The sequence below is a fragment of the Hemiscyllium ocellatum genome, chromosome 47, assembly GCF_020745735.1.
Source record: "Hemiscyllium ocellatum isolate sHemOce1 chromosome 47, sHemOce1.pat.X.cur, whole genome shotgun sequence".
NCBI lineage: Eukaryota > Metazoa > Chordata > Chondrichthyes > Orectolobiformes > Hemiscylliidae > Hemiscyllium > Hemiscyllium ocellatum.
This window is the reverse complement of record NC_083447.1, coordinates 10178594-10189909: the sequence shown is the minus strand read 5'-3', so window position 1 is coordinate 10189909 and position 11316 is coordinate 10178594. Positions and strand designations below refer to the sequence as shown.

The 11316-nt window shown below is 46.6% G+C and overlaps 1 protein-coding gene across 1 annotated transcript; it reads left to right on the top strand.

The window, feature by feature from the left end:
• Positions 1 to 2165: 2165 nt before the first annotated feature.
• tmem160 (transmembrane protein 160) lies at positions 2166 to 10831 on the top strand. Its single transcript, XM_060856117.1, has 4 exons — positions 2166 to 2522; positions 6247 to 6271; positions 7257 to 7349; positions 9675 to 10831. The coding sequence occupies exons 1-4, from the start codon at positions 2181 to 2183 to the stop codon at positions 9926 to 9928; spliced, it is 714 nt and encodes a 237-aa protein (XP_060712100.1). The 5' UTR covers positions 2166 to 2180; the 3' UTR covers positions 9929 to 10831.
• Positions 10832 to 11316: the final 485 nt, after the last annotated feature.

The following is an 11316-nucleotide window of genomic DNA, read 5'->3' as shown; positions in this document are numbered from 1 at the left end:
TACCTGGACCATCTCTGACACCTCCCTCCCCTTCCTGGACCTCTCCATCTCCATTAATTTTGACCAACTTGACACTGACACTTTTTACAAACCCACTGACACCTGGATTACACCTCTTCCCACCCTACCTCTTGCAAAAATGCCATCCCATATTCCCAATTCCTCCACCTCCGCCGTATCTGCTCCCAGGAGGACCAGTTCCACCACAGAACACACCAGATGGCCTCCTTCTTTAGAGACCGCAATTTCCCTTCCCACGTGGTTAAAGATGCCCTCCAATGCATCTCGTCCACATCCCGCACCTCCGCCCTCAGACCCTACCTCTCCAACCGTAACAAGGACAGAACGCCCCTGGTGCTCACCTTCCACCCTACAAACCTTCGCAAAAGCCAAATCATCCGCCGACATTTCCGCCACCTCTAAAAAGACCCCACCACCAGGGATATATTTCCTTCCCCACCCCTTTCCGCCTTCCACAAAGGCCGTTCCCTCCATGACTACCTGGTCAGGTCCACGCCCTCCTACAACCCACCCTCCCATCCTGGCACCTTCCTCTACCACCGCAGGAACTGTAAAACCTGTGCCCACACCTCCATCCAAGGCCCCAAAGGAGTCTTCCACATCCATCAAAGTTTTACCTGCGCATCCACTAATATCATTCACCTGACCTGCCCATATTTGGACTGTGGGAGAAAGCTGGAGCATCCGGAGAAAACCCACACAGACACGGGGAGAATGTGCAAACTCCACACCAACTGTCACCTGAGGCTGGAATCGAACCCTGAAACCCTGGTGCTGTGAGGCTGCAGTACTGAGCCACTGTGCTGCCCTTTCCTGTCATAACACTTCCTGTGTCAGGCTAACTGCACTTTAGCCTATCATGCTGCAGATATCAGGGGTGTGATACTTTATGTGCACGCATTGTTAATTCTGCACAAGGGGCTGGAGAGTATGGTTCTGGGAATGAGAAACATCAGCTTTGTAAACAGAATGGTGCTGTTGGAGTATTGTGTGCAATTCTGGTCTCCTTCCTATCGGAAAGATGTTGTGAAACGTGAAAGGGTTCAGAGAAAATTTACAAGGATGTTGCCAGGGCTGGGAGATTTGAGTTATGGGGAGAGGCTGTACAGGCTGGGGCTGTTTTCCCTGGAGCGTTGGAGGCTGAGGAGTTACCTTATAGAGGTTTACAAAATCATGAGGGGCATGAATAGGATAAATAGACAAGGTCTTTTCCCTGGGATGGGGGAGTCCAGAACAAGAGGACATAGGTTTAGGGTGAGAGGGAAAAGATATAAAAGAGACCTAAGGGGCAACGTTTACACACAGAGGGTGGTACGTGTATGGAATGAGCTGCCAGAGGAAGTGGTGGAGGCTGGTACAACTGCAACATTTAAGAGGCATTTAGATGGGTATATGAATAAGAAGAGTTTGGAGGGATATGGGCTGGGTGCTGGCAGGTGGGACTATGTTGGGTTGGGATATCTGGTCAGCATGGAGGGATTGGACTGAAGGGACTGTATCCATGCTGTACATCTCTATGACCCTATGGGGCCGATTCTCCTTGGTCAGGAGAAGGTTTGATAGAAGTCTTCAGTCATGGCAGAATCGATAGGGGAAAAAAATTTCACATTTGGAACAGGATCATGAATAAGAGGTCATAGATTTAATTTGCAAAAGAAGCAAATGTGGTGTATGAAGAAACTTTATTGTCTCAGTGAGTTGTTAATGTCTAGGATGTTTTACCTAGAAAACGGTAGTGGAGGGAAGTTCAAGATGGCATTGAATGAGCTTTTTGATAGAAAAAAATAGTGCATGGTTACTGGGAAAAGCTAAGTCACAATATTCATTCTAGGAGATGGGCAGAATGGGCTGAATGGCCTCCTTCAGTCCAGTCCCATGCCATGTGCTTCTGCAGCCATCAGGGGGCGCAGCTTGGCTCCTCCTACAACGGAGGGTCTCTCTCCGAAGCGATGCGGTCTTCCAGCCATTAGAGGGCACAGTTGGCATCCTCCACATTCCACTCAACCATCCAGGGTTCCCTGCGGTCCTCCAGCCATCAGAGGGCGCAGCTCGGGTCCTCCTGCAACGAAGCGGGTTGATCCCCGTAGCTGTGCAGTTCCCCCTGACCTTAGAGGGCACAATTAAAGCCCTCCACCTGCCGTGCAGCGCCGTCTCATGACATGGAGTCCTCCAACCATCCGGGGGCGCAGCTCGCGGTCCTCCCACCGCCGGTCGGCGGGAGGAGTCCTCCGGGTGGAGCGCCCCCCTTCCTCCCCTGCAGCGGCCGGAGGACCGAACTGCAGCTTTCCCTTCCCAGTCGGGGTTTTGTTTTCCATTCGAGCGGGGCCTGGACTCCCGCCGCAGCCGCAGCCGCAGCCGCCGCGATCGGATGGCGACTCTCCGCGCACTCGGGGCCCTGCGACGACACATCGGCACTCACTTTGCCCGCCGGAGGTTCAGCTTGTTCGGCAGGAGCCGCAACCAGAGCCGGGCCGGGCCTAGGCCAGGAACAGCGAGCTCGGGTACGGGGCAACCGGGGGTGACCGAACTGGACAGGGCGGATGCTTGGGTGAGGAGAGCTGGGTGTCAATGAAATGAAACTGCTCATCACAGAAATGTTATAAACGGTGAAAGCAATAGGCAAACACACTGTATTTCCTAAGTAGATTGTTATTCTAGTCTAAAATATAATGGCACACAAATTAAATCGTTTTAAAATTTAAATCTAAAATGCAGCAACTACCTTGCTTTTGTAAAATATTGTGGGATCTCAAGGTGAATATTCATGTGGCTTTTTAAGAGGATAGGCAGGAAGTGGGGGTGGAGGAGGTGGTGTGGCTTTGTTAGATGTGGTTTCTGTCTGGGCCACAACATGGAACAAGTGCAGTGGCAAGATACCATAGAATCCCTTGTTGTGTGGAAGCAGGCCATTTGGCCCCTTGAGCCCACACTGTCCCTCCACAGAGGGTCCCACCCCAGGGCCAACCCCCCCCCATCCCTGCATTTCCCACGGCCAACCCACCCTGACCCCCGCATCTGTGGGAGGAAACCGGAGCACCCAGGGGAAGCCCACGCAGACACGGGGAGAACGTGCAAACTCCACACGGACAAGCTGGACTTGAACCCGGGGCCCTACGAGGCAGCAGTGCTAACCACTGAGCCAACTGTGCTGCCTTGGGTTGCATACATAATACTCATACTGGTGTCATATAGTTTTTACAGCATGGAAAAAGGACCTTCAGCCCATTGTGTCAGTGCCAGACATCAAGCCTCTGTCTGTTTTAACCCCCCCTGTTTTCAAATACTTGTCCCAGCCTTGGTGTGGAGCGTATGAAATAACCGAGGAAGAAAATGTTGTTGGGAACTTTTGGCTCCTTAACAGTAGCTGTGTATTCAGTCAGAGAATAAATTGAGGTGGTATGGTGGCTCAGTGGTTAGCACTGCTGCTTCACAGTGCCAGGGACCCGGGTTCTATTCTACTCTTGGATGACTGTGTGTGTGTAATTTTGCACGTTCTCTCCATTTCTGCATGGGTTTCCTCCAGGTGCTCCAGTTTCCTCCCACAGACACAGATGTGCATTGTTGGCGCTAAGTTGCCCAGAGTGTCCAGGAATGTGCAGGCTAGGTGGATTGGCCATGGAAAATGCAGGATTACAGAGATAGGGTAGGGGGTGTGGGTCTGGGTGGGATGATCATTGTGGACTTGATGGGCCCAATGGCCTCCTTCCATGTTGTAGGGATTCTTAAGGAAGTAATGAGAAGATGTAAAATGAGCTGTCACAGGAAGTGGTGGACAATTACAACATTTAAAAGGCATCTGGATGGGTATATGAATACAGCCATATGAGTAGGAAGGGTTTAGAGGGAGATGGGCCAAATGCTGGCAAATGGGACTAGATTATTTTAGGATATCTGGTTGGCATGAATGAGTTGGATCTAAGGGTCTGTTTCTGTGCTGTACATCTCTATGACTCTAAAAGAGGCAATACGTTATTCATAGGTGACTTTAATCTTCATATTGATAGGGAAAATCACATTGGCAGAGGTTGCTATGAGAAAGAATTCATGGAAATGTTTCTGAGAACAATATGTTGTGGATTCAACCAGAGATCAGGCTGATTTGGATCTGGTAATATGTAATGAGATAGGTTTAATGATTTCAGAGTAAAATATCCCCTCAGAAACAGTGACCGTGAGATGATGGAATTCAGCATTCAGTTTGAGAGAGGGAGAGAGACTTGGGTCAGAAACAACTGGGCAAAACTTAAAAAAGAAACTTAAAGGGAAATCAGGGAGAGCCAATTGGAGTGGACTGGGAAAGAAGTTTAGCAGAATAAAAACAGTTAAGGAACAATCACAGAAGCTTAAGAAAGTAGTTCATGACTCATAATGAACCAGGACCACAATTTAAAAGGTGAATGCCTCACCGGTCCAAGTTAAGAATTTTGTTTACTGAAAGGTTTGTGAACCTCTAAAATTCCCTATTGTAGATGGCTGTGGAGACTCAGTCTTTGGGTATATTTAAAGTAGGGATTGATAAAGTTTTGATTACTAATGGCACATAGGGTTGTGGGAATGGGGTGAGTAAAAGGCACTTAAGTGTTCAATCATCTGTTATCGTATTGAATGGTGGGGCAGGCTCGATAGACTGAATGGCCATCTCTTGTTCCTCTGTGGAAGGTGAGAGACACTTCATCAATAAATCATAATCACTTATTAGGTTGCAAGGAGAGAGTTGTGTAACATGATTGCTGTTTTAAGGTTGAAATGTCAATTCCTGTGCATTGTGTGGAAGCTGATTGGAAAATAATTGCTGGTGAGAAACATATAGAAATTGGCAGAACAACCCCCTCAGGGCAGGGGACTGTAAATACAGTGTGACAGGATTATCTACCATCCACCATTATCAGTGCATAGACAGGAATTTATAATACTAACATTTACAGGACATGTAAAGTTTTCACATATTTTGGATCGAATGGAAAATGTGTGCTCAGTACATAGATTCATTATTGTGTAGATTCTGTTAGAACATTTTATTCTAATTATGCGATTTTCCTTAATTGCTGCTGTAAAGCCCATCAATTGCTTTACCACCTTCAGTCTAGAGTTATGCAACACCAGTCTTCTGGTCTCAACTCTGTAAACTTGAGACAATCCATAGCACTCTGCTCATGTCCATGCTTACACCCAGTCCAGTTTGCCCATTACCCCTGTGCTTGCTGCCCCACACTGAACCTCAGTTACGGAACAACTAAGAAATAATGTCATTCAGGCTTTCAAGACATTTTCATTCTTCAGTAAGATCACGGCTAATCTGTGGCATTACCTCTGCTTTCCTGGACTCCGCTGGAAATGAAATATGTGTTCACCTCTGAGAATTCCAAACACCGACAACCCTCTGAGAGTCCAAGTTCCTTGTCATCTTCAGGAGAAACACTCATCTTTGAACTATGTCCCCTTGTTCTGGAGTCCCCCATTTGAAGAAATATTCTCTGCCTTGTTAAGCCTCCTTTGGATTTGTTTTAATAAGATCACCTTTCATTCTTCCAAACGCTTTTGAGGGCAGGCCAAAGCTGCATGGCTACCTGCACAGGCACACTGAGGGTCTACACACATCAGTCATCCAGTCAATGCATTCATATCTGTTTGTGAGGGATTAGAGGGAGCTTAGGTATATCCCCAACTTGCTCAACCTTTCCTTCTGAGACAAACTCCTTAATTTCAGAGACTGTCCTGGTGAACCTTCTGTGAGCTGCCTCCAGTGCAGGTCTGTCTTTCCTTCAGTAAGAATGATGCTCCTGCAGGCTGTCGGTGTGATCTCAGCAGTACCATGTGGTTATAGCAAGACATCTTTACTTTCATACCTCCCCAGTCCCACTTTTCACTAAAGGCCAACACTTCATTGGCCTTTCTAATCCCTTGTTGTAGATCCAGTGATTGATGAATAGACACACATGTCTGTAAGAGTGGATATGTTGGCTTTAATCTTGAGCCATTTGAGACCGATCAGTGTTAACAGTGCAGCCCGCTGAGGTAGTGTGGGCTGAGGGCGTCTATGCACAGACCTGGTGTTGGATGAATTTGTGCGACCAACGATTCAGCTCTGTGCCAATGTGAATTGAGGAAAGGCTGGACTGAGCAGCTCCTCTGGTACAATGTTGCAAAAAGTCCAGCCCTCTCCAAATTTGAGCTGTACTGAGTCTGGATGTGATGCAAGTCTGATTTGTTTTCATTTTTTCACAGATGCTCAGGAAGGCCCATGAAACAGGTATGCATTTTTTCTAAAACCACACAAAATTATTTTTATTCATATATTTATGAATTGATTTCAGGCAAACGAATCTAAAATATAAAACTTCCTTTTGTGGAAGAAAGGCCATCAAGGGTTCCATGTAAAAGCAGGGTGAATGGGGCGATGTGAGTTGTTCTTGCAAAAAGCCAGCCCAGGCAGGTTAGATGCAGTTTATTTTTGGATTATCTTCCCCAAACCCAGCTGGCATCCCTGTTGCCTGGGTTCTGTGCCAACTCAGATGGTCAGATTATGGGCAGGAAATTAGATTAGATTAGATTAGATTACTTACAGTGTGGAAACAGGCCCTTTGGCCCAACAAGTCCGCACCGACCCTCTGAAGAGCAACCCACCCAGACCCATTTCCCTACATTTACCCCTTCACCTAGCACCAAGGGACAATTTAGTATGGCCAATCCACCTAACCTGCACATTTGTTGGACTGTGGGAGGAAACCAGAGCACCTGGAGGAAACCCACGCAGACACGGAGAATGTGCAAACTCCACACAGACAGTAGCCCGAGGCTGGAATCGAACCCAGGTCCCTGGTGCTGTGAGGCAGCAGTGCTAACCACTGAGCACTGTTGCCTCACAGCACCAGGGACCCGAGTTTGATTCCAGCCTCGGGCGACTGCAAACCTGCCGAGCCCAAGTGCCCTTGGACTCTCAGAGCAAGGAGGATCAGGTACAATTCCTTGAATCACGACTCCAATGATTCCCACTGGCAAATATTTTGCTTTCGAACATCAGTTGGGAGTGGGGAGAGGTTAGTTTGTACTTGGCTGCAACACCATGGTGGTCCAACAGCCCACTCCCAATGCTGGAGTCACTCTCGAAGAATGGCCACTGTTTGGAGGTACTACTTCTGTAGGGCTGGCGCCTTCATTGACAGAAGGTGGAAACGAAGAGATATGAGTTGTGAGGTGCCATATAGTGACATTACTCAACTTTCCCTTTCCCATAGGATTCCTGTCCTGGTTTCGGAATGGGTTGCTGGCAACTGGAGTGGGAGTGATATCATATATGCAGAGTGACACAGGAAGAGAGGCAGCTTATGGTGAGTGATTCCACCATGTTTGTACCTTATGATACAGCAACTATGCTACCCCTTAACAGGTTTTTTTCTTTGTTCTTTCATGGAGATGTGAGCGTTGTTGGTAAGGCCAGGATTTCTTGCCCGTTTCTAATGACCCTGGAACTGAGTAGTTGGCTAGGGCTGTTAAGATGGATTTCCTTCCCCACCCCTATCCACTTTCTGCAAAGATCATTCCCTCCGTGACTACCTGGTCAGGTCCACGCCCCCCAACAATCCACCTCCCTCCTGGCACCTTCTCCTGTCACCGCAGGAATTGCAAAACCTGTGCTCATACCTCCCCCCTCACCTCCGTCCAAGGCCTTAAAGAAGCCTTCCACATCCATCAAAGTTTCACCTGCACTTCCACTAATGTCATTTATTGCATCCGTTGCTCCCGATGCGGTCTCTTTTATAGGGGGGAGACTGGACAGCTTCCCACAGAGCACTTCAGGGAACATCTCCAGAACATCCGCACCAATCAACCCTACCGCCCCGTGGCCCAACATTTCAACTCCTCCTCCCACTCTGCTGAGGACATACAGGTCCTGGGCTTCCTCCACCGCCACTCCCTCACCACTGACGCCTGGAGGAAGAATGCTTCATCTTCCGCCTTGGAACTCTTCAACCCCGGGGCATCAATGTGGACTTCACCAGTTTCCTCATTTCCCCTCCCCACACCTTACCCCAGCTCCAAACTTCCAGCTCAGCACCATCCTCATGACCTGTCCTACCTGTCAATCTTCCTTCCCACCTATCCACTCCATCCTCCTCTCCAACCTATTACCTTTACCCCTTCTTCCATACACCTATTGTACTCACAACTACCTTCTCCCCAGCCCCACCACCTCCCATTTATCTCTCCAGCCTCATTCCTGATGAAGGGCACCTGCTCGAAATGTCGATTCTCCTGCTCAGATGCTGCCTGACCTGCTGTGCTTTTCTAGCACAACTTTAATCTTGATTCTAATGTTCAGTATCCGCAGTCCTCACTCTCGTCTTATTACTTAATTGCCAAAATGTCAGTTAAGAATGTTGTGGGTCTGAAATCACATGTAAGCCTTCCCTAAAAATGTTTTTGGCAATCAGCAATGGTTTTATAGTTATCATTAGACTCTTAATTCCAGATTTTTATTAATTTCAAATTCCACCATCCGACTCCCAATTATCTGTGTCTCTGGCTTAATAACATCGTCACTAGGCCATTGCCTCTCCGTGAAAGGTGGTGTCATTTAAACCATACAATAAAATGACTTGTTTAACTCTGTATCTGACTGCTGTCTGTCATAGAGTGCTATAGCACAGAGACAGGCCCTTTGGCCCAAACTGGTCCATGCTGACCAAAATGTCTGTCCACGCTAACCCTTATTTCCCTGCACTTGGTCCAACTCCTTCCAAATCTTTTCTATCCATGTATTTGTCCAATGCCATTTAAATGTTGTTAAAATACCTGCCTCAACCACTTCTGCTGGCAGCTGAAAATGTGTTGCTGGTTAAAGCACAGCAGATTAGGCAGCATCCAAGGAATAGGAAATTCGACGTTTCGGGCATAAGCCCTTCACCAGGAATCCTTATGCCCGAAACGTCGAATTTCCTATTCCTTGGATGCTGCCTAACCTGCTGTGCTTTAACCAGCAACACATTTTCAGCTGTGATCTCCAGCATCTGCAGACCTAATTTTTTACACTTCTGCTGGCAGCTCATTCTATATGTGTACCACCCACTGTGTAAAAAAGTTGCACCTCAGACTCCCCTTTATTCTTTCCCTGTAACCTTAAACTGATATCCTCTAGTCTTCAATTCCCCAACTCTGGGGAAAAAGACTGAGTGCATTCACTGTATCCGTGCCTCTCATGATCTTACACACTTCTGTAGAATCTCCCTTCAGTCTCCTACACTCTAAAGGAAAGGGAGTGTTTCAGTTACTTTCAGTTTAAAAGCGTAGAGGGTGCTTCATTGTGGGATCATTGCTGTGTGCAAATTGACTGACCTCTGGAGAACAATGGTACCAACTGTGAAGTTTTTTAGGTTGCCTTGACCTGATGAAAGTCAGTGTCTGAATTCAAGTTCTTTATGATACCATTACGCACTGAGTTCTAAGGGAGGGATTGTGTACCAGACTCATTAAACAAAACAAGTATTTTGCTCTTGTCATTCTAAAAGGTGTCAAGATTTTAATTGTCAGTGGTCACTTTGGGTTGTCTGGCATTGTGAAAGGTGATGTACAAACCCATGTACCTTTCGTCCTTCGCTGATTTTGTATATATCATTCCGTTTCTAACTCTGATCTCCTGCCCCCTCTGTTTCCAGGATTCTTCATCCTTGGAGGAGTCTGTATCTCCTATGGGAGTGGCTCGTACATTGCTAACCTCTTCCTGCTGAGGAGGATGATGATGCTCTCTGTGCCAACAGCTTTGGTGAGTGGGCTGGTGGTGGGGGCGGTGGCCCTGTTTTGGCTGTGTGCCGTCTCCCTTTACATCGGGCGGCTAGAAGTAGAGATCATCCACGACGAGGAATGCGAGGACTGCAAGTCAAAGGAGGACAAGAGCAAATCGGACAAGTAATGAGGGCAGATGCAGAAAGGAGGCGATCGGATGTTGAGAGCTGAATCTTGCATATGTAGAAATTTGTATATACATATTATGGGTGCACAGGATTTAAAGTTCCTATGTTGAAGCAATTATTGACACATCAAGGCTAATTCATTGGCTATAAAGCACTTTGGGACATCAGGCATCATGAAGGGCATGATATGAATGTAAATTCTTTCTTCTATTTAATCACTGAACTAAGGAAAAGAATATGAAATTGATGTTCCCACAGTTGGGGTTCCTTTTTTATTTTGTTTCTGGTTGGGTTCAGAGATGTACCAGTCTGGGAAGTTCCGACATTAAAGTGGCTGAGGTGGACTGTCTTATGGAGCAAAGGATCCACTGGCAGCAGACGCTATAAAAAAAGTAACAAATGCCCAGTCTGAGTTCCTTATTGAGTGACCATCCCCCAAACCTCCTCTAACAGCCCTGTCTGTTTAATGGATAGGATAACCATTAGGTTTACTGTTATCCTTTCATGTGATTAAATAGCCTTGCAGTAAGTTACAACTTATTCATGGGCAGCAACTGCCAGAACATACCCAGACTTAGCGTCATCAAGATATTGGAATTAAACAAAGGCCAGCTTGTTGATGGGCCAAATGGCTTTGTGTGCTGCATCATTCCCTGGCTTATTCCTGGCCCCTATTTGCGAGCCTTTTATTGCACATGCTCTTTGACCTGTGCAGCTCTCATTCAAAGCTTCTGATAAAGAGACCTCCTTCCTTGGGTTATTTATCGATATCTCCTTGGTATTGTGAAAAAGAAACCTCGTCTGATGGCTGGATATTTAAACGTTGATTTCACAAGTGGCTTGCATTCTTCTGCACTTCAACATGAACAAATGAAATAAAATGCAAATTTTAAAATGTTGAACATGTGTGCTTGTATAAAAAGTCACTGATGATGTAGCTAACTTTTCAGCTTCCAGCAAAACAGCAATGGGAAATGGAGGTATCATGTGCCAGATTAAAGATAGGGTTTGAGTTTAGCCAGAAGTTTCTCTTCCAGACACGTTTAATTCATTGCACATATATGTATGTATTCTAAAGAATGTACATATGTTTAGAGGTTCCTGTGTAACATTAGCCGTGTTGCAGTTTTGGACTCTTGTGCAATTTCCCCAATTTTAATTGCTGCACCATTGGCGAATCTAGGAAACTCTTGCTACTGGCTTTTTTAAACTTCTCTGACTTTTACTTTCCTTCAAGCCACTCTGTAAAAGCTTTTCTCTTTGACCAAGCTTTCAGTCACCTCAACCTAATGCCACTACCTGTGTCTTGGCATCAAATTTTGCTTGATGCTCCAGGGATGTTTTAATGTGTTCAACGTGCTATACAGATACAAGTTGTATGCGTCTC

Excerpts from the sequence above, each read along its gene's own strand:
- tmem160 (XM_060856117.1), top strand. The coding sequence starts at position 2,181 with ATGGAGTCCTCCAACCATCCGGGGGCGCAGCTCGCGGTCCTCCCACCG. Across the intron at positions 2,523-6,246 it reads GCCAGGAACAGCGAGCTCGG|ATGCTCAGGAAGGCCCATGA; the intron begins GTACGGGGCAAC and ends ATTTTTTCACAG. Across the intron at positions 7,350-9,674 it reads AGGAAGAGAGGCAGCTTATG|GATTCTTCATCCTTGGAGGA; the intron begins GTGAGTGATTCC and ends CTCTGTTTCCAG.